The following is a 24169-nucleotide window of genomic DNA, read 5'->3' as shown; positions in this document are numbered from 1 at the left end:
TGGCAAGGGATAAGGGTTATTAATAAAAACTGTCAAAGTAATCTTCTAAGATCATCAGTTATGGCTATTTGATCTTTTAAATACAGGATGTGGCCTTTAAAATGAATTAGCTACAAATTATTTTTTAATTCAAAGTTTAAAAGATGTGAAGAATTTTACATAGATGGGAAGAGTCACACTTGAATATTCACAATCACATTTTTATTTTTCTATTGCATAAAATAGTTGAAATAGTAAAATCTGAAGATCTTTCTGATGGAGACTGATTACTCTCTAATGAAACTACTTTTCTTCCAGTGTAGTAAATCTCAAAAATCACTGTTGCATTTCTATTCTAGTTTTTTTTACTATAATTTTCCATCCAAAAGAAATATTTTGATATATATTTAAGCAGTCCTCTTGGAACCAGTCTTCTCATAGCTGCACTGAAAGAAAATATCAGGTGAGCAGGACTAAAAGAAAATAACACTTGACTTCCAACCCATAACCTCAAAGATGTAGGAATTCCCTTTGCTGGTACATATCACAGCTCCTCTATGGAGAGTTGATGATTCCTAAAGAATTTATCTGTTGGCTAGCATAACCTACGATAAGCTGATCCTTAGCTAGTTATAGTTATAGTTATAGTTATAGTTATAGTTATAGTTATTTCATCATCAGACTCACATTTTTCATAGCTCCAGATTTATAGAAGAACCCATGATCACCTCCATGCCATGAGGAGGCATTGGAGTATTATTTTATGATCAGGGAAATGCTGTACAATATATATATATATTTTTTAAGCAAAATACTTGCTAACAATCTTTCATGCAATGATTATTGATGAGATGGCAAGATATTAACTAGTCAATAGTAGAATTGGGTGGATTTAGAATTGCTTGAATTCTAAGACCCAAAAAGTAGACATTCCCAAGTTGATTTGTTTGGAGTTGTTCCTAATGGATCACTCCAGGGATCCTTACTTGTCTCTCTGTGAACCTGGAGAAGATAAAGTATGATAGCTGTCTCCAATTGTTTGAAGGGAAGGAGGGAGGGAGGAAAGGAGGAAGGGAGGGTGGGAGGAAGGAAGGAAGGAAGGAAGGAAGGAAGGAAGGAAGGAAGGAAGGAAGGAAGGAAGGAAGGAAGGAAGGAAGGAAGGAAGGAAGGAAGGAAAGTGGGATAAAGTCACAGCTCCAAAACATCTAAACCCAAGTGTTCTTTTGGCTTGGTTATTAAAAGCACATTTTTATGAGTTGTGAGAGAACTTTGTAATTTGGAGTTGTTTACAGAGTGCCACATAAACATCCGAACTGAAAATTCATGTTTTTCTGTTTTTAATTTTAAGGTCCTTTTCATTGGAGATTCAACCAACAGAGGAATCATGTATTATCTGATTGAAAGGCTCAATGAAACCCTGCAGGAGTGGCAGAAAGTGCACAACATTAAATCATACTACAATGTTAACAATGGCAGAACATTCATCAGTTACTCCTATTATCCCCAGTTCTGGATCAGTGTTCCACAAAGGCCGACATTTGAAAAGGCCCTCGAACAACTTTTGCAAAGGTACAATAAAGCCTCGATATATTGACTTGTTGGTGTCCTCCCCCATAACAGATATATCTGACCGGCAGTTTTAATTAGTTACTGTTATACACTTTCTGCCAAATGTGCTGAAAAGCTCAGGCTCCCAATGATGCGGCTAAGAAATAGTAGGAAATGACAAGCGGGTCTTCTGATCAGGATGCCAGATATGGTTCAGTGAAATGTAATGCAGTTCTGTTAAAATGTTTACCATCTGTTTTAAAGAAACATATGTGCTTTTTTTTTCTTTCTGGATTACAGATCACGTCCCCTCGAGAACACAGACCAGACTATATTAGTTGTTGGTGGTGTTCAGTGGCTTAATTCCAATCACCTACAAATTATTCACAAGGTTTTGAAGAGGTAATTTTCTGAAACAATATATTTCTATATTCTCTTCTGTGTCAAAAAAAAAAAAAGAATCTTTGAGGTGATTGAATTTGACCAAGATTTGGTTTAAAAAGCAAGATTGAATTTTGTATAGTCACACACTTAAGTCAACAAGCATCTATTAATTATTTACTATATGCTGTGCTAAGCCCTAGGGATGCAAAGAAAGGCAAAAACAAAAAACAAAACAAAACAAAAAACCTAGCCCCTTTTCTCAAGGAGCTCACATTCAAATGAAGAAAACAATGTGGAAGCTATGTAGATAAAGGATATGTTCAGTGTTGGTGGCAGGAACATTGAGGGGGACCAGGAAAAGCCTTTAAGGGTGTCTTGAGCTAAGACTTGAAGGAAGAAAGGAGGAAGTACATTCCAGGCAAGTGAAATAGCTGCTGAAAATCCATGACGTTGGGATATGGAGCATCTTATATGAGAAACCACAAAGAAGCCAGTGTCACTGGATCATAACACAGAGGGAATTAAAGTGCAAGAAAACCAGAAAGGGAGTGAGAAGTCAAACAGAGGATTTTATATTTGACCCTGGAAGTAATGGGGAGCCAATGGAGTTTATTTGGTCGGTGGGGAGGGTTGGGGAGGGGCAGTGATGTGGTTAGACCAGCACATTAGGAAGATCACTCTAATAACTGAGTGGAGTGGGGTAACCTAGACTGAGGAGAGACTTGAACTAGAAAGACCAGCCAGAAGGTCACTGCAGTATTCCAGGCATGAGGTGAGTCCTTGTACTACAGCAATGGCTGTGTTCAGAGGAGAAAAGGAAGAGACTCAGCGTGGGTTGTTTATGTTTAAATGCTCTAGAATTCTATTTTTTAAGTTTATTATCATGCAAATTTAGATATATTAGAAACCAAATCAATAGTCTAGCACAACCAACTTCGGTAACCATCAAGGCATGGAGGTAATCCTGGTTTCTTGAGGACCACACCAGCAAAATTTTGTCAAGTCTTTAAAAACCAGAAAGTACTGGCCTGGTCAAGAACAAAAAGCCTGTTGCTCGGGGCAGCTAGGTAGCGCAGTGCATAGAGCACTGGCCCTGGATTCAGAAGGCCCTGAGTTCAAATCCAGCCTCAGATACTTATCACTTACTGGCTGTGTGACCCTGGGCAAGTCACTTAACTCCAACTGCCTCACCCAAAAAAAAAAAAAAAAAAAAAGCCTGTTGCTCGAAGACCAGCATTGCTACGGTTCAGAGAGGCTTATCATCAGTCTAGGCTCATGAACTTTTTTGGCCACAAAAACTCTTGAAGACAATCCAGTAGATTTTATAGTCTGGTGGAGGGAGAACTCATGCTGACGAAAGCATAGATCTCTGAAGCACTGAAGTGTATAGAAGACCATTGTAACAAAGCAGGTAGGTGGCATAGTAAGGGATGGAATGGAAGATCTGAGTTCAAATCCTACATGAGAACACTGAGTACCTATGTGACCCATGGCAAATCATTTAACCTCTATGCCTCAGTTTCCTCAATAATAATAGTAATGGAGGCAGCTAGGTGGTGCAGTGGATAAAGCACTGGCCTTGGGTTCAGGAGGACCTGAGTTCAAATCCAGCCTCAGACACTTGACACGTACTAGCTGTGTGACCCTGGGCAAGTTACTTAACCCTCATTGCCCCACACAAAAAAAAATACAACAAAATAATAATAGTAACTGCTTCTGAGGATTGTTGTAAGGCTCAAATAAGATAATATATAAAACATTTTGTAAACCTTAAAGCGCTATATAAATATTACCTTTAGAAAATCATTATGCAAATTCAGGCACACTATAGATCTAATCATGAGCTTTGAAAAAGAAACCAACTATGTTTGACAGTACCTAACACCATAGTTACCCTATTGGCAAGTGACAGCAAAGAGCACCAATCCTATTCTCTGACAACCCACATTTAAAGGGGTACCACAATGAACCATCATTGAACATAAATGTAATACATTCACTTGACTTTGAAATCCCTTCTATTTCTTCCAGGGAAAACTTATTAAATATTCTGGTGGTTATTAAAACTCTGGGGATGGGGTTTCATCTGCCTGTGGATGGAGTGCATTCCTTAACCCAGGTAGGTCATAATTGCCTTGTATTCCCATGAATCACTTGGTCTCATTAGTGAGCACTTTGGCTGCCCCTTTTTATTCAACAAACATTTGTGAAGGGTCTGCTGGGTGAAAGACATTGTTTTGTCAAATGTCACTTAAACTTGCAATATTCAGTAAGAACACTGCAAACAAATCATGGAGATTCATGTGTTTAAGGGTTATCAGTTCAAATGAATTATCATTACTCCATGAATTTCCTAGACTCCTCTAGCAAAACTGGACTTTGTAGTCTTTTCACTAAGTGTCAAGTTGAGGAAAAGAGTTGAGGGACAAGCTAACTCATGCTTCTTATATTTGTCTACTCTACTGAAACATCCAAGTACCATTCAAAGCAATATATTGATTCTTTTACAATTCCTATTCATACTGAATCTGCACATGAGAAATCTGCTCTACTAACAAGTCCTTTGGGACAGGCTGATCTTTGTGAAGATTTTTTGGCTTTAAGGCATGTTCTAAAATTTTGTTTTGAAGTCACATAATTATCTTTCCCTCTTATAATAACTTCAATTGCCTTGGGTCTATTGCTTAGTGGTGAAAGACTTTAGTGGGCTGTGTAATGAATCTCTGAAAAAAAATCATCTCTGCTATCTAAATGTCTTCAGTGCACATTTAGATAGCAAATGGACCTTAGGAACCATCTACTATTAGACAATCATGGAGAGTTCATTGTAATGTTCTAATCAGGAGTTGGGATGGAAAGGGAAGGATTTGAGAGAATATAGAAAGATAAGAAACTGGAATACCAATAACGATGCCTATAAGTTCTTTCAACTATTTGGGAGACAGGTAGAAAATAATAGGAGCTTACTCTCTCAGAAAATAGATATCATTCCCTCACCTATAAAATAAGGGGTTTGCACTAGATGATCATTAAGAAAAAGGAATCACAAAATCTTGGAGTTCGAGAAGGCCTGTCTTCCAACCTCTACTTCCAATCTACATGCCCAAGCAGTAGCCATCCAACTTTTGCTTGAAAATACCTAATGAGGGGGTAAATCTTAGTGATTGAGGCAGCCCATTCACCTTTAAGATATCCCAAATGGTTAGGATTTTTTTTCCTTATATGAAGCTGATATTTGTCTCTGCCATTTCCATCCATTATTTCTTGCTTTGCCCTCTGGCACCAAACAGAATAAGGTTTACCTTCTCCCACATGACAGCCCTTCAAATACTTGAAGTCAGCTATCACATCTTTTCTAAATCTTCTCTTTTCCAAGTCGAACATTCCCATTTCTTTCTTTCTTTTTTATTTTTGGTTTGGAATTTTGCATTTTGTCTCTCCAGTGCTTATGTACCTGGTACATAGTAAGCTCTCTCTCTCTCTTTTTTTTTTTTTTTTGGCAGGGCAATGGGGGTTAAAGTGACTTGCCCAGGGTCACACAGCTAGTACGTGTCAAGTGTCTGAGGCTGGATTTGAACTCAGGTCCTCCTGAATCCAGGGCCGGTGCTTTATCCACTGAGCCACCTAGCTGCCCCCCATTTCTTTCTTACCAATGCTAATATGGCACCATCTCCTGACTCCACCACCCTTATGAAACTGCAGGTTAATTTTAATGACCCAAAGCTTTTGAAGCAAAGGCTAATCTTTCTCAAATTATCATTCTTCCAGTGTTGCTGTGAGACGTGGAATGCTGTTGTACAAAAATTTGAACGATGATTATCACTCAGAGATGTCCTGGTCATATAGCAAAAGAGAGAGATTAAAAAATGGATGGTCCATATTCTCTATTGGTAGTCTCAAAATGTGGAGAGAAAATTATGAAGGCCCCAGCATATTGGGAAAACCTCTGAGAGGATCGAGTGGAAGGACATGGGCAAGAGCCATATAGGATGGACAGGAATGGATGGATTGCGATGTATATATTTAAAGGGAATGCCTACCTTAATGAAATTATAAATCCCTCTGAGTATTTAAGCATCCATCTATTGAGTCATATTGAATTACAGGCAATTAAAATTCACACATTGCTTTCACATGAACTCTTATCTAACCAACACTCATCTCTTCCTATACTTGTTAAGCTGAGATTTTTGAATCCAAATGTAGGATTTTACATATTTCCCCATCATATTGCATCCTCCCCTACTGAGACTGTCTTGAATCCTCTGTCATCCATAAATGATCTATCACTCCCAGATTTATGACATATGTAAATTTGATGAGAATATCGTCTATACCTTCATCTAAGTCATTGATTTTTTTTTTAATGTTAAACAGCACTGGTCTAGGGATGGATCTTCAGAACGTTACATTATAGACTTTCAAGTTGACATTGAACTACTAATGACAAATCTTCACATCCAGGCAGTTAACTAGTTCCAAGTTCACCCAATTATACAATTGTTTAGTCCATATCTCTTCATTTTGTCCATGAGGATAGCATAAGAAACTTTGTCAAATCTTTGGCTGATATTTTTGTCTACCACTAATACTACATTATCTGGCTATGATTCATGAAATGCTACAGTGTACAATTAATTGAAATGGAAACTTAGGGGCAGCTAGGTGGAACAGTGGATAGAGCACCGGCCCTGGATTCAGGAGGACCTGAGTTCAAATCCAGCCTCAGACTCTTGACACTAGCTGTGTGACCCTGGGCAAGTCACTTAACCCCAAATGCCTCGCAAAAAAAAAAATTGAAACTTACCCAAAAGGCAATGGAAAGGCTGATGGTGGATATGAACAGGATGCAATATATTATAAACAAGAAATTATAAAAGATTAGTATAAAATGGTCTGGTCACATAAGCAAGAGTGAGGAATAAACTAATTGCTGGACAGTTTATCTACTCCACTGGTATTCTCAGGATGCCAAGAAAAAATGAGGGAGGCCCCATGATGTTGGGTGGACTCTCTATGGTAAACTTTTGGGAAAACATAAGCAAGAGTCCCACAGGACAGTCAGGAATAGACTGTGGACTGCATCATCAATTAATAAATAAACATTTATTTAGCACCTGCCATATGCCAAGCACTGTGCTAGATGTTGGGAATACAAATACTGATAATGAAACAATCCCTGCTCTCAAGGAGTTTTATTTACATTTTAATAGGGATATAGGAAATACTTCTATAAGTATATCATATAACGAATAAATATAACAAAGACAAATATATGGTAAAGACAAGGTAATTAGGAAGGGAAGACACTAGCAGTTGAAGGGATCAGGAAAGGCTTTGTGGAGAACATTAGGCTTTACATGCATTATAAAGGAAAAGAGGGATTCTATGCAGCAGAGATGAGAAGGGAATATATTTCAGAAATGGGGAAGGCGGGGCTGTCAGAACCAAAGACAGTGCCAGGCATGAGGAACAGAGAGAAGGCTAGTTTGGAGGGTATTGTCACATCATTGAGGCCACAAATACATTTGAGAATTTGAATGAAACATGTCCCAGGTTTACTAGTCTAGTGGCCCTGTCAAAAAAGGAAATGAAGTTGATGAAGCATGATCAGAAGCTATAATGACTCAATAATAATTTCCCTTTCTAAAGGCTTAAAACCATATCTTTAACAATACATTATAGATTTTTTTCAGGATTTCAAGTTCAGTTTTCCAGTTTATTATAATCTGCAGGCTCTTTCCTCTTCCTTTCTTTGAAAATTAGGACATTGGACCTTTTCCAGTCTTGAGGTCTCTCATTTTTCACAGTCTTTCAAATATGATGGACAATGGCTGAGCAATCACATCTGACGATTCTTTTAGTTTCCAGAAATGATGTAAATGCAACCCTGGTGCCCTGAATTCATTAAAGGTACCTAGGTATTCACTTACCTCCTCTGTATTCATAATACAGCTTTCAATTTCTTGTTAACCACTTTTGTTCTTCCTTTTTCAGCCAAATATTCTCTTGTAAGAAAACTGAAATGAGCTGATTAATTCTGCCCATTATCCAGTTTCCCATTCCATGCAATCATCATCCCACCCAAATCTGAGGAACAATGCTCTCCTTTATTTGATCTTTCTCTTGCCTCCAACATAGCCTTAAAAGACATCCACTTTTGCTATATTTAACCTTTGTCGATATGGTCAACTCATTCTCAACTTTCACTGTCTTGATTTTCATAGGAACAATTCCCAGTGTGGAAGCTCCCTCTGTACCATTAGGTTGGTGGGTACAGATAAACAAAACAATAACAACAACAATAATAATAATAATAATGTGTATTGCATATGTAAATGTAATATATGTCTTAGAATGTATTACATACACACATATGTGTGTCTGTATATATATATATACATATATATATGCGTGTAGGTGTCTTTGTCATAAAAACTTTTTCTGAATGATTTTTAGATAAGAAATATGTTGCAAAATTAATTTCCAATCTCTCAATTTCACTTGCCATTACTTTTCTTTAGAAAAATCATAGGGGCAGCTGGTTGGCACAGGGGATAGAGCACCTGTCCTGGAGTCAGGAGGACCTGAGTTCAAATATGTCCTCTGACACTTACTAGCTGTGGGATCCTGGGTAAATCACTTAACCCCAATTGCCTCAAAAATGACTAATATGGGGGCAGCTAGGTGGCACAGTGGATAAAGCATCAGCCCTGGATTCAAGAGTACCTGAGTTCAAATCTGGACTCAAACACTTGACACTTACTAGCTGTATGACCCTGGGCAAGTCACTTAATCTTCATTGCCCCCCCCAAAAAATAAAAACAAACAAAATTATTAACATGGAAATATGTTTAACATTAGTGTATATGTATAACCTATATCAGATTGTTTGCTGTCTTGGGGAAGAGAGGGGGAAGGGAGAGAGGGAAAAAAATTTGGAACTTAAAAATTTACAAAAATGAATGTTGAATAATCATAATAATTACATGATTTCAATCTGTTGGATACAAATAATTGTAACCATCCTTTACCATTGATAATTCTCATGGGTCTTTTCCTTTGCAATATAGAATGAAGTACGGAATTTATGGAAAGAAAATTGGATTATTCTAGATTCTGCAAAAAGATATGGTTATGAAGTGGTTGATACTTTCAGCATCACCATGGGACGCTACAAGGAATTTCTGCAAGGAAAATGTGGATGCCATTTCCATGAGGTATGTACATGGGCTATCTCTCTGTTCAATGAGTTCTTAATAGCATTTTTTTTCCAAAATGATTCATTGTAGTTTCCCTTGCATTGTCATTTCTATTCTGTACGAGAAACCTAAGACATCAAGAGATTAAGTAATCTGCTTAGTATTGCTCAACAAGTTATAGCATGTAGGAATCCCAGAATCAAGTACTAGAAAACAAAGTTTAAAAAGATGCTATCTCCTTAGCATCTCTCTGTACACCCAATAATGTTATAAGCTTAAAACCACAGGGGTTACCTAGCCTATCTCCTGGCCTCCAAAAAGACTACTCATGAAAGATCTTTAGGAAAGGTTAAGCTCCCCCATTAATCCATTGAAGAATCTCTTCAACTTTGTCAGCAGAAAGACATGTTTTGCCCATTCCCTTCTAATCTACATCCTTTCTTTTTCTGTAAAGGTGGTAAACCTAGGTGGTAAACCTGTTTCATTTAGGAGCCATTCATATGATGGTGATGATGTGCTTTATACAAAGAACTCACCTACCCTAAGACATCTTCCCAGGAGTAGAAATGGATTTGTAGTGATCTACCCATAGAGTTGTTGGTCCCCAAACAATGGCTAGTGACAATTAGGTGTGTAATCTTTGACCACAAAAGAACTAAACTCACTGATCATCATTTCATTAGAACCAAGTACTTACCACCTTCTTAGAAGTAACCTTTGGGGGCAGCTAGGTGGCACAGTGGATAGAGCACTGGCCCTGGATTCAGGAGGACCTGAGTTCAAATCCAGCCTCAGACACTTGACTCTTACTAGCTGAGTGATCCTGGGCAAGTCACTTAATCCTCATTGCCCCACCAAAAAAAGAAAGACATAACCTTTCATGTTAAGTTTTAATTGGGTAGCACACAAGCAGAAACCCAGGGAAAATTCAGGTGAGGAGGGAGACAGTGCGTATAGTCATACCAAGAGAGTGGGAGGTCAGTCACTCAGAAAGTTTGGCTGAGCCCCTGTACCCATGGCTTATGATTTCTTATCCCTATTTTCTGAACTCCCAGAAAGAGGCAGTAAATAGTGGGGCACAGGATTGGAGGAAGGTAAGCCCCAGGAAAGGGCTCTCCAGGAACCCTCTAAGGCAGTTGCCTGAGGAGTGGAGTGGGTTGATCTCCCTGCACAAGATCCAAGGAAGAGCACAAAGCAAGAGCAAAGAGACAAGCAAGAGGAGTACTTCCCAAGATGGGCACCCGGGGCAATATCCTAGGCAACCTCCCCTAGATAGAACTCTGCTATTCCATTTTACCTTTGATGACCACTCTCTCTATTTCACAGCCAACGAACTGGGGCACAGAAAGCCAAATGAGTCCTAAGCTTATTAAAGGATGTAACCAGCATGGAAAGTTTTCTTTTTTCACCTAGCTACCAGTTACACTCATGCCATTGCCAACAGGCAACAAGGCAACATGTGCCTACTTCTGTCTTTCCCCAAATGGAAATATTCCTCTCTTAGAGCTCCTCTTTCTCTTGTTCAGGAAGCAGAACTGTGCTTAAAAATACAACAGTATGTATCCTGGGGAAGGGTAAGCAGTCGATGCACAACTGAGCCAGCACACAATCAGAATTTCCCACAAAAACAAGTCAGAGGCTGCCAAAGCCGCAGAAAACGGGGGACTCTGAAAGACAAAATACAGGATTTTGTTGCCTCTTTTTTAAAAGAGTTTTTACATAATGTGTCTTCAATTAGTTTTGGGGGAGGGAGGGATAGTGTCTGCTTTTCTTTTGTAGCTTTGGTGCCCTAGTAGGCTAAAAAGGGAGACATGCTCGGAAGATTTCCAACAAAGCTCCAATTAAAAACAGAAGATGCCATTTCCACATGATTGCATTACATATATCTCCTCTCACAGTCATCCAGTATATATTGACAATCATAAAACAGAATTATATGCAAAACCCTTCAAACCTTCAAAACATGATGTGTAAGTTATAATTATAGGCAGGCTACCTTACCAAAGTATAAATGGCCACAGGAAACAGTCAGTGCCTTCAGGGACTACCCTTTCCTCCTTGTTGCTGTCACTTGGGATTTCCTTCTTACCCCTCTCCCTTTTCCCTTTCATAAGATGATAAATGTATATCTGCAAGGGACCTTAGAAGCTATCTAACGCAACCCCCTCATTTTATAAATGACAAAGGGGAAGCCCAGATAAGTTAAGAGACTTGCCCAAGATTGCATAGGTAGGAAGTGGCAGAGCTGGGATTTGCATCCAGGTCCTTAGGCTTCAAATCCTTTTCACAGCTCCCACCGGAGCTGCTTGGGATGACCTCACTCTGATCTCTTGCCTCAATCCATGAAAGCCAAGAAGGTCTAAGAATAACAAGGAAAATTTGTGTAATGCTACAAAACTCTTTCATTACAATAACCCTCAGATGCATGTATTATCCATATTTTGAAGATGAGGAAATTGGGGTCAGATGGATGAAATTGATTTGGCCAAGATCACAGAGTTGGTCAGTATTAGACCAGGTTTTTTAACCTAGATCCCCTGACTCCAAGGCCAACTAAAACCTACTAGTTGCATTATCCCCTTCAGGGGCAGAACTAGAGATTCCTAGGAGAGGGAAAAGAAGCCTATAGCCACTTTGCCTCACTCTGTCATAGATGTTTTCAGATTCTAAAGTACCATTACTGTTCTCCTTGGCAGTGTCCCATAGACTCATTCTACTCTTCACCAGTGAACCCTTACTCAGCTTCTGTGACAAAATGATCCACAGTATGAGAGGCTTCTCTCTGAAACATATATGAATCTCATTTCATTCAGTCCTTAGGGTTCAAAGTCTCACCTTTGGAAACTCTCTGCAGACTATCTATCCTTACTAAAGTCAGAAAATGGACTGAGAAGGAGAATGAGGAGGGAAAGATTAATTGGAAATAGCATTCTCATTTTATTCCAGAATGGACCAGAAAGGAGAGAAGTAAGGGGTGCCAATTCCCAGACTTTCACAAAAGGAAAAAAAGTGAATGGGTAGACACCAAGATCAAGAAGTATCATAAGAGGAATAAACAGGCAGGAAGCATTGGCCCTGGATCCTCCACCTTCTCCTCAGTCCCTTGCTAGAGCCATTGCCCCCAGGCTGTTGGAACTATCCATATCTAACATTTGTGGTTTGGAGATAGGGGAATCCCTTTTTCTATTGTCCTGCAGGGATGAGAATCAGAGGGTGGAGAATCCAAATACTACTGCACTGGATAGAGATGTATTCCTTTCATTCTAATTTAGGACTATGATATATTTTCCCATAGAAACATGGTTAAATATGCTGAGTAGGCCAGATTTGAACTCTGGAAAAGGAGTCTTCCCAACTCCAGACCCAGTGCTCTATCCACTGTACTGCCCAGCTGCCTGATATAAAACCCACTCAGTATATTTATACTGGATAGCTGGGTGGCACAGCAAATAGAGTTTTGGCCTGGAGTCGGGAAGACTCCTCTCTCTGAGTTCAAATGCAGACTCTGGCATTTACTAGCTGGGTGACCCTTGGCAAGTCACTTAACCTTGTTTGCCTCATTTTCTTCATCTTCAAAATGAGCTGGAGAAGGAAATGGCAAACGAGTCCCATATCTTTGCCAAGAAGACCCCAAATGGAGTCACAAAGACTGCAAGATGATTGAAACAACTGAAAAACAAGAAAGTTTTATACTGTAATGCAAGTTCATTATGGATTAAATAAGCTATACAAGAGGACATAACCATGAATAACTTTTCATAAAATGCTTAATGACTGACCTAGAGTTTGGAGAGATCTAAGAAATCAAACTTCCTCATTTTACATGAGGATGAGAAGAGTTTTCAAGTGAACTTTTGCAACCTAACCAATACTAATTTGAGCACTGTCCATGTCAGTAACAAAAAACTCATCTTTGGTTCAAAGAATGGCCTTCTTATGCTGAGTTTGACACCCTAGTCACACCCTCATCAGAGTTTAGTTTTATTTACTCTCAGAGATTCTCATAATGTGGAGAAATCAAGTTCTGATCTCCATTAATGATGTGTATATAGATAAATCTTTTAACAGACAGCTGTATTATACTCCCACTCAGGGCCACACCTACTTCCCAGGATACCTGGGTTGATTTTTGGTAGCAGCAATATTCATTTTGATCTCTATGATGTTTCAACTAAAATGTGCCTCTGGGAGATTTACCTTTCCAATCACAATATAAACCTGATAATATCTTTCTCATCCACTTCACGCCCTTCTTCAAAAAATTCTTTAAAATTGTAACTCATTCATTGCCTAAGAATATTTTTTTCAAGTATTTGAGGAGAGACAATGGCAGTCTCAGTGTGTAAATGTGCCATTTTCATCCTAAGAAAGTTGGGGTGACAATCATATTTGATTATTTTACTGAACATCAAACACATGACTCTCAAAATGGACGGAATACTGACTGGGTGTGGAATCAGGAGGGTTTGGTTGCAAATCTTGTGTTAGATCTGGAGCCAGGAAGACCCAATTTCAAATCCTGCTTCAAATAATTCCTGGCTGTGTGACCTTGAACAAGTCACTTAATCTCTCAGTTCCCTCAACTGTGAAATTGGGATACTAATAGCACCTACTTCACTGAGTTGTTAGAGGATCAAATGAGATAATATTTGTAAAGCACTTAGCCCAGTGCCTGGCACATAGTAGGTATTTAATAAATGCTTGTGCCCTGCTTACTCTGGCACTTACAGTACTGGCTACATGACCATTAGCAAGTCACTTTGATTCTCTCGGTCTCATTTTTCTCATCTATCAAGTATGGATAATAAAACCTAGAGTATCTGCTTCACTGAATTGTTGTGGGGCTCAAATGAAATGATATCTAGAAAGTGCTTTGTAAACTTTAAAGCCCTGCATAAATGTCTGTCATTATTCTCCAAGTTTAGCTAAAGCTCCTTTTAAAGGATGATTTAATGATAATGAATATTATTCAACCAAAAAAAAAACCACCAAAACTCAATGAACCATTTTAAGCAAATAAATAATAACAGTTGAGTGATTCTGGCTTCAGAGGGGAAGATGGGGAGTTTTTGTGAATCATCTCGTCTCCATTCTCCTTTTACAAGGTGCTCCTGAAATAGAAAAAAATAGGGGATTGACAAACAAGAGTGGCAAGTATTATGCCTGGTTATACTAGAAAAAAATTATATATTTGTAGAACTAGGAATGGCCTTAGATACCAAATAGTCAAAAGACCCTCATTTAACAAATGAGAAAAATAAAAGCCCAGAGAATTGAAGTGATTTACACTCAGCTTATGTTCAAGCCATAGAGTCAGAAAGTATCCAAGCTGGCCCTCAAACCTATGCTTTTGGGCTCCTAGATCCGCTTACTCCCCATCAGGTGTTCTTCTTATTCCCACCATACTGCTTTTTATCATCTAGCCTATTTTCATTCATCAATACATTCATTTATCATACATTTGTTAAGTGCGAGGCATGACCTTTAGTCTCCAGTCCTTAATAGATGAAGAAACCTGTGATGGATTGGCATCATCATTACAGTAATATATTTCCAGTAATCTTTGCTTTCTTGTCACAATTTATTATTGGTGGGGCAGCTAGGTGACACAGTGGATAGAGCACTAGCCCTGGAGTCAGGAGGACCTGAGTTCAAATCTGACCTCAGACACTTGACACTTACTAGCTGTGTGACCCTGGGCAAGTCACTTAACCCCAATTGCCCCACCAAAAAACAACAACAACAACAACAAATAAATAAACAATTTATTATTATTGGTGGTGGTGGTGATGATGATGATCCCTTACATGTGCATAGTGCTTTTCAGTTTTCAAAGAATTCTCATAATTGTTTCTTATGGTCAAAACAAATCTATTTCATGGGCTTCAATTATTGCTGGTGAGATTCAGGATTTTACTGAGTCTCTTTCATCTGTCAAGGCCCCAGGGGAGCATATGTTTTCCCCACAATTATATGAAAAATTTCCCAGCTAGTGACCAACAATTTGGCAAAATTGTATATGTAAATTAGTTGAATAGGTATTTTTCCTGCTGCATAGAAACAGAATATTGTCTTCTAATATTTAAAAGAAAGGATTGGGGCACGGGTGGCTAGGTGGCGCAATGGATAAAGCACCAGCCCTGGATTCAGGAGTTCCTGAGTTCAAATACAACCTCAGACACTTGACACTTACTGGCTGTGTGACCCTGAGCAAGTTACTTAACCCCCATTGCCCCTGTAATGATTGGAATGACGCCACCTGCTAGAGACTTACTGTAGAAGAGTTCCACCCATGAAGCGAAGGTCTTTGAGGGCAAGACCAGGAGTCTTTTCTTTGGCGTCAGGAAGTGACGCGGGCTAGTGAGAGGAGGAAGGAAGAGACTGGCGCTCGGTCTCACGCTCTTTCCTGAGGACACTGGTGGAGAGGGGAGCTAAAAATGCGCTCTCCCTTTAATAGATAGGAATCTAGGCCTTTCTCTCTCTCTTTACCAAATTCTATTCTCCTTAATAAATGCTTAAAAGTCTAACTCTGGCTAACGCTTATAATTTATTGGCAACCACTCATTAAATATTTTAGACAGTTTAGTTAGAATTTTAGCCCTTAACACCCCGCCAAAAAAAAAAAAAAAGATTGGGGCAGCTAGGTGGTACAGTGGATAGAGCACCAGCCCTGGAGTCAGGAGGACCTGAGTTCAAATCCGGCCTCAGACACTTAACACTTACTAGCTGTGTGACCTTGAGCAAGTCACTTAACCCTCATTGCCCAGCCAAAACAACCAAACCAAACCAAACCAAACAAAACAAAAAGATAACCAGCAATATCCAGATAAGTTGCCCAATATGTGTCTTGAATGATTTCCACAAGTAATATAGCCAAGATTTATTGAACAAATTGAAAGTCTAGGAAGGCTCTAGTATTCCCTCCCATGAATAGGAAGGCTTCAGAAGTGATCATAAGACAATTTATACTGTAATTATTTGACTATTTTTGAGGCAACTGGAGGTCTTGGAAGCTACCAGAATCTCTGTTTATATAGGCCTTTTGAAGTAACATAGCATTTGTATATAAAAATAGCACAAATCCTAAATTCTGGTCAACAAATTTATCATCTATTAATCAATCAACAAGCATTTATTTATCATTTAGTATGTGCCAGGCACTGTGCTAAACTCTATGGATACAAAATAAAAAACTGTTCTTTAAAAATTATCAATGCACTGGCAAAATCCAAACCTGAATCCTGAACTCCCTAATATTTGGTTTTTCAGCTTGATTCCCACTTTTCCAAGTTCTTCATCTCCAGATCTCCCTTGATCAAACACCCTGACAGGGTCTCCTGATTGCCACTGTAAATGGCTTCTTTACCTGACATTGGTCCCCTAACTCATTCTTTTGTCAAGTACAGGCCTGAGACTACTCGACCTCTGATTCCCTTCTTGGTATAAGATGATCCCTTGAAAGAATTTGCCTTTTAATTGACTCTCATCAAGTAATTCATGACTCCACCCCAACTGACTATTTGACACATCTTTGCATGCCTCCAATAACTGCTAACCCCGTATTTCCCAAATAGAACAGGTCACAGTATGGAATGCTTGAGTATTCCTACAATCCAAAATTCTATTCCAGACTGAAGGCCCTCCTGGTAGGAGTTGTTTCCCAATTTCAGCTGGAAGAATACCAATGAGAAGGATATGAGCTATGTAGAAGTTAGAACATCCTAATCTACACTGGACTTACTGATTCTGGCCCCTAGAAAAATTGTCTGGCCAAACTGAGGAGCTTGTTGAGTATGAGTTGTTTTTTAAGCCCTCAGCATATTGTACCTAAAACTTCAGCCTTGTGAATGACTAATGACCAAGCCAAGTTGTTCTGGTCATATCTCACTATGGCGGAGAACTCAGAAATGGCTAACATTATTATTAATAGAAGAGAGCCCCCTGCTGGAAAGTGATGGAGAATCTTATCTCAGAGCTAAGGGCTACCTTTGAGAATCTGATAGAGACTGAGAAAACTAATAGATGCAGGGGCTTAGAGAGGGGTCAAGACATGGTCATAGACTACTCAAGTACCTGAGCCATGATTGAGTAGCTAAATGAGAATGAGGCAGCCCTGATGGAAAGGTTTTTCAAGAGTCTGACAGAGTGACTAAATAAGCAACTTGTAAAAGGAAATCAAACTTGATTTCTAGTTCCCCTTATGTAAAGGCAGCTGTACTAAGGTTCAGCTTGAGACATGATTCATCAGATCCTGTAACCAATAGGTCCTTATTTCCCAACCCTTCTGATAACACCCCTCTCGCAACATCCCCAACTACCTTGAGAAACACATACAGCTAACTAGCTGTGGTCTAGTTCCACTTGAGTCAAGCAGAATAAGCCAGGTGACTTGGTGGTGGTTGTTAGGGAGAAAGACAATTCCTATAACATATGACAACAAATGTCTCTGGCATTATTTTATTTGTTTTTTTGTTTGTTTTTTACGGGGCAATGGGGTTAAGTGACTTGCCCAGGGTCACACAGCTAGTGTCAAGTGTCTGAGGCCGGATTTGAACTCAGGTACTCCTGAATCCAGGGCCAGTGCTTTATCCACTGTGCCACCTAGCTGCCCCCTCTGGCATTATTTTAAGTGGATTCTACTTCAATATGGACAATGATCTGATCATCTATTATCTATCCCAGTGCATTCTTTTAAAAACAGTCTGCTCGAGGAGGCAGTTAGGTGGCACAGTGGATAGAGCCCTGGCCCTGGATTCAGGAGGACCTGAGTTGAAATCCAGCCTCAGACACTTGACACTTGCTAGCTGTGTGACCCTGGGCAAGTCACTTAACCCTCATTGCCCTGCCAAAACAACAACAACGACAACAACAACAACAACAGTCTACTCAAGTTGAACTGTAACTGTAAGGTCTATGTGAATCCAAGAGTTAGCAAGGCATGAAGATGCCATCCCAAAACAACATTCAATGGTGGCCCAGCTACTGACTGATGTTTTCAACCTCAAAAACCCGAATCTCTGTCCACCCAAAATTCAATCAAACTCAAATCCAGGGGGCCTTCTTTTTAGTCAATTTGATTTCCATATCCTCTATCTGCTTAAGTGTCAGAAGTCTTAGATGCTTCCTTGCAAACCCAAGTTTGGGGAGCCCTGAAGAGGGAGATTTTCCCAAAATCAATACAGAGGTGCCTTTAAAAATAGCCATTTCTAGTTTCTTAACAGAGGTCATTTCTATTAACCAAAGGCTTCTCTTAGATTTGCTATTTAATCTCTGTCTTAATGACATAATCAAAATATTAGCTGTCCACAACTTTTACCATTTTCTATTGCCTCACATGAAGTTTCTACCCTTCTATATGCTAACATATTTTTACCACCTCCAGTGAAACATTATCTCTTACCTGTGTAAGTCCTAAAAAGTTACTGTCAAAACTCTATAATTAATTACCAAAAGGGAATTTCAGATGTAGATATTTTAAAACCAAAATAATGATTTTAGAAATAACATTGGTAAATTTTAATTGTCTGTAGAAAATTAGGTGATCTATTTGTATTGAAAAATGTTAATATCTAAGTGTTTATTTTAATGGAATGTTTATTTTTTAACAGAACATAGAGATAGGAAGACTAGAAACCAGACTATTGGAGCTATTCTGAAATTCAGTCATGTAGAAGGTTTCATTAATCCTATCCTAAAACTCTTCCATATTAAAACAATGGATCAAGTTCCTTAGGGACCAGAGTTATGGGATGAGATAGTCATATAAGTTACTTGGACAGTGATGGACAGTGGCTTGATTTAAATGACTGTCACTATCTATGAAGCCAATCTCTGGAGGGTTAATAGAAGACTAGTCATTAGAGTGGGAGTCTAAATAAACATGGGAATGTGACTGGGAGTCTATTATTTTAGGGATGGATGTACAGTGAGTAGCCCATAACATAGTTATGTAACTAGAAATCAATCAAAGAAAGGAAGGGAAAGGTTAATGGAAAATAAGTATTATTGGCCAAGGTCAAAGCTAAGCCCAAGATTATTTTTTGTTGTTGTTTCAATGTGATTCCATCAGTGCAGAAAACTCCCAGGGTAGGAACTCCTTCCCCCAATAGCAATTGACAGTTCTATAACTCACAGTGTTGAAGAATTGCCTAGAATACTGAAAAGTTAAATAACTTTTTTTTAAGTGAGGCAATTGGGGTTAAGTGACTTGTCCAGGGCCACACAGCTAGTAAGTGTTAAGTGTCTGAGACCGGATTTGAACTCAGGTCCTCCTGACTCCAGGGCCAGTGCTCTATCCACTGCACCACCTAGCTGCCCCTAAATAACTTTTCTATGTCACACAGCTAATATGTTTCAAAAGTAGGACCTGAATCCAAATCTTCCTGACTCCAGGGATAACCCTAATTCTAATATGCCATACTGTTTGTCAAGTTCAAGATGCAAGGTAATAAATAAATAATTAATATAAATATATATATTATATAGGTAGGAATGAAGCAGGGAGAGAAGGAAATGTAATTGTTGGAGATATCCAGCAGGTATTAGAGACCCAGTCAAAGGCAAAGAGGTGGGGTTTGAGATTTAGTGACAAAAAAACCCAGATACTACATATTAGGATTCAAGGCAAAGTTACCAATAACTCAGAAACTGGGCTGTAAGTCAGAAAACCCAGGCCCTAAGGGCAGGGGTATCAGAATCATCAGTAAGATTGACTTACTATAAATCAATGGTGATACTTGATTTACTGCTTTATATATTCCTACTACCTAGGGCAGTATTATTAGGTGACTAGTGTTCAAATTGTACCATACTAGTTTGAGAATGTCAAGGCTACATTTATCCAGACAATATGTGATAATTAAAAGTGATCAAATCTTATCTAACTGCTTAGCTTTCTCAAGGTAAAAAAACAAAAAAACAAAACAGAAAAAAAATAAGCCAATGTAGTTACACATTTCCATACTACCAACAGTCCCTTCCACCCCTTTCTTCAACCCTGGGAACAGAGCCCAATTTTAACACAAAGGTCAAAGTCAAGAAATAAAAATGAGCAAACAACAACAAAGAACTTGACTATAAAAAGCTAGTATAGTGATAGAGAAGCACAAGACACAAACTCAGTGTCAAAACAGCTGTAAGCAAACTGAAACAAGCCCAACAAGAATTCCTAGAAGACCTAAAAATTATTTTAAAAATAAAATGGAGGAAAAATTGGGAAAATAAATGAGAACAATGCAAGAAAATTATGAGAAGACAATAGCTTTGTAAAAGAGGTATCAGAAAACACTGGTGAAAACAACACCTTACAAAGTAGAATTAGCTAAATGGAAAAAGAGGTGTTCACTGAAGTGAATTACAAGTGAACATTAATGACACCATGAGACATCAAAAAAAAAAATTAAACATAGTCAAAAGAATGAAAAAAATGAAGAAAATGTGAAATATCTCATCAGAAAAACAACTGACCTGAAAAATAGATTGAGGAGAGATGATTTAAGAATTATTGGACTGCCTTAAAGTCATGATCAAAGAAAGAGTTTAGACATCATATTTCAAAAAATTATAAAGGAAAACTGCCCTGATATCCTATAGCCAGAGAATAAAATAGAAATTGAAAAAATTGGGGCAGCTAGGTGGCGCAGTGGATAGAGCACTGGCCCTGGATTCAGGAAGACCTGAGTTCAAATCTGACCTCAGACACTTAACGCTTACTAGCTGTGTGACCCTGGGCAAGTCACTTAATCCCAACTGCCTCACTTTAAAAAATTAAAAAAAAAAAAGAAATTGAAAAAATCTACCAATCACCTCCTGGATGACATCCCAAAATAAAAACTCCCAGGAACATTATATTCAAATTCTGGAGCTCACAGCTCAAATAGAAAATACTTCCAACAGCAAGAAAAAACCATTTAAATATTATGGAACTACATACAGCCAAGCTCATACAAGATTTAGCAGCTACCATGTGAAAGGAGTGGAGGGCTTGGAATATGATATTCCAGAAGGCAAAGGAAGTAGAACTACAACCAAGAATAACCCACGTAGCAAAACTGAGTATAATCTTTCAGGGGTGGGGAAGACACAGAAATGGGCATTTTTGAAATAGAGGACTTTCAAAAATTCCTAATGAAAAGACCATAGATTAGTAGAAAATGTGACTTTAAAATACAAGACTCACAAGAAGCATAAAAAGAGAAATATGAAAGAGAAATAATAAGGGGATCAATAAGGTTAAAACATTTACATTCCTATATGGGAAGATCATATATGTAACTCCTAAGATTTTTATCATTATTAGAGCATATAGAAGGACCTTACATAGAGGGCACAGGAATGAGTTAGTTATGTTGGAATAATCTAAAAAAAGAATGGGTTTGGGGGCAGCCAGGTGGTGCAGTAGATAAAGCACTGGCCCTGAATTCAGGAGGACCTGAGTTCAAATCCAGCCTCAGACATTTGACACTTACTAGCTGTGTGACCCTGGGCAAGTCATTTAACCCTCATTGCCCCACCCAAAAAGAAATGAATGGGTTTAAAGGAGAGATACAATGGAAGAAAGGAGAAGAGGGGAAGAATGGGGGAAATTTTCTCAGATAAAAGAGGTCCACAAGAAAGCTTTTATAGCAGAGAGGGAAATGGGGGTGAGGAGGAACATTGGGGAGCCAGCAGGCAAAACTTAATCCTCGCTCTTACCTGAATTGTTTCAAAGAAGGAAAAATATATACACACTTGATTGGACAATAGAAATCTTACCAAAAAGAAAAAAGAAAAAAAAGGAATCAGAGACTAAATTAAATTCCTAAAGGGTTTCCTAAAACTTTCCAATGCTTTGAAAACAATGAATCACATTACTATAATTCTTTTTTTAATTAATTAATTTTAGTTTTCAACATTTGTCTAGATAAGATTTCCAATTTCGAATTTTTCTCCCTCCCTCCCCCCCTCCCCCAGACAGCAGGTAATCTGATATAGGTTTTATGTATATATATATATATATATATATATATATATATATATATATATATAAAATAACATTTAACATATTTCTGCATTAGTCATGTTATACGAGAAGAATCAGAGCAAAAAGGAAAAACCTCAAAAAAAGAAAAACAACAGCACCAAAAACAAAAGAAATAGTATGATCCAATTAGCATCTATATTCCACAGTTCTTTTTTTTTCTGGATTTGGAGAGCCTTTTCCATCATGAGTCCTTTAGAACTTTCTTGTACCATTGGATTGGTGAGAAGAATCTAGTCTATCATAGTTGATTGACACATAATGTTGATGATAACAGTGTACAATGTTATCCTGGTTCTGCTCATCTCACTCATCATCAGTTCATGCAAATCCTTCCAGGTTTCTCTGAACTCCTCCTGCTCATCATTTCTTACAGCACAATAGTATTCCATTACATTCATATGCCACAACTTGTTCAGCCATTCCCCAATTGATGGGAACCCCCTCAAATGAAGCAACTTTTATCAGTAAAAATTACTAGTTGTGTGACCCTGGGCAAGTCTCTTAACCTTCATTGCCCTACAATAACAACAACAACAAAATAATGTCGGCTCTAAAAAGAAAGTAATTACTTCAGATTAATTGAGGTAGTCCAATGATTTTCAAATTATCTCCCTTGGATTTATTTTCCAGGTCAGCTGTTTTTCCAAGGAAATATTTCATATTGCCCTCTATTTTTTCATTCAAATGGATTTGCTTTACTGTGTCTTGATTTCTCATAAAGTCACTAGCTTCCATTTGTTCAATCCTAATTCTTAGGCAATTATTTTCTTCAGACAGCTTTTTATCTCCTTTTCCATTTGACTTTTCAAGCTGTTGACTTTTTTCTCATGACTTTCCTGCATCACTCTCATTTCTCTTTCCATTCTTTCCTCCTTCTCTCTAAATCTTCCTTCTATCTCTCCTACTTTCTCTTCAAAGTTCCTTTTGAGAGCTTCCATAGCCTGAGACCAATTCATACTTTTCTTGGAAGCTTTGAATGTAGGGACCCTGAGGTTGTTATCCTCTTCTGAGGGTACACCTTGATCTTCCTTGTTGCTGAAGAAACTTTCAATAGTTCTCAACTTTCTTTGCTTACTCATCTTGCCATCTTTTACTTGACTTTTAACTCCCCACTTGGGGGCCCTGCTTCTAGGCTACACTACTGTCCCCAGCTTCAGAGGGTCCCAGGTGTTTTGGTTTGAGGGAGGGCAGGTTTTTCTCTCCCCTGGCCTCTTTTCTGCTCCAAAGATAACCTCAAGCCAACTTATTAAATAACTAACCAGCAAAGCTTTCTGTGCTGTGGTATGTAGCTTCAACAAGCCTGAACCCCTCCCCCACCTGGGTCTCCTGCCACTCAGGATTTCTTCCTGGTTCCCTGCTGGGGTGGGACAGAAGAATTACTCTCTAGGTCCCACTGACACCACTGCACTTTTCCCCCTGGCCAGACGTTTAGCCCTCTCACCTGACCACAAGCTCAGTTCCAGAAGACGCTGGTGCTGCAGCTGATTTGGAGGCTCAGGGGTTAAGTTCCTCTGGTGCAGCATGCTTGGGGTCTCTGTCAGCATGATCAAAGTGTTGGACATTACTTGCAGCCCAGCACAGCCCCCTTTAATCTGTCTATGGCTGGAAAATAATCTCAGCCCATATTTTCGTGGGTTTTTCTGTTCCAGGGGTTCTTTTATTGCTGTTTTTGGGGTAATTGTATCAGGAGCTCTGTGCATTTGATGTCTTTCCTCCACCATGTTGGCTCCAACCCCCTACTTCAGATTAATTGAAAGAATAATAAATGAATAAGATTTAACACTAAAATTTTAAATGTCAAAAGATAATCTAAGTTTTGCTATGGCCCAAATATAGACATTTATCTCTATTCAAATAGTCAAACCATAACCAAACCAACTATGCTTATTTCAGGAAAAATCAATACCATGAAGATTTCTCTCTGGCTTGACAAAAGCAGAACAAATAGTGCCAATCTCAGGTTGAGTGCCTTTCAGAACTGAAGAACTAAATGTCTCAGAAGTTGTTTCTAATGGATTTGGTGTTTTTTGTTGTA

General features: G+C 38.6%; 1 protein-coding gene across 1 annotated transcript in view; it reads left to right on the top strand.

Annotated features, from left to right (window-relative positions):
* CPED1 (cadherin like and PC-esterase domain containing 1) overlaps nucleotides 1-24169 on the top strand; it is a 442403-nt gene that overhangs the window by 410031 nt on the left and 8203 nt on the right. Inside the window, exons 21-24 of the mRNA XM_043967578.1 lie at nucleotides 1328-1548; nucleotides 1828-1929; nucleotides 3943-4030; nucleotides 8985-9131. Of these exons, the coding sequence (XP_043823513.1) occupies nucleotides 1328-1548; nucleotides 1828-1929; nucleotides 3943-4030; nucleotides 8985-9131 (558 nt within the window). The remainder of the gene's footprint in view (nucleotides 1-1327; nucleotides 1549-1827; nucleotides 1930-3942; nucleotides 4031-8984; nucleotides 9132-24169) is intronic.

This window comes from Dromiciops gliroides, chromosome 5, assembly GCF_019393635.1.
Source record: "Dromiciops gliroides isolate mDroGli1 chromosome 5, mDroGli1.pri, whole genome shotgun sequence".
Classification (NCBI taxonomy): domain Eukaryota; kingdom Metazoa; phylum Chordata; class Mammalia; order Microbiotheria; family Microbiotheriidae; genus Dromiciops; species Dromiciops gliroides.
Note: the sequence above shows the minus strand (reverse complement) of the source record. Positions and strands in the feature narration are given on the sequence as shown.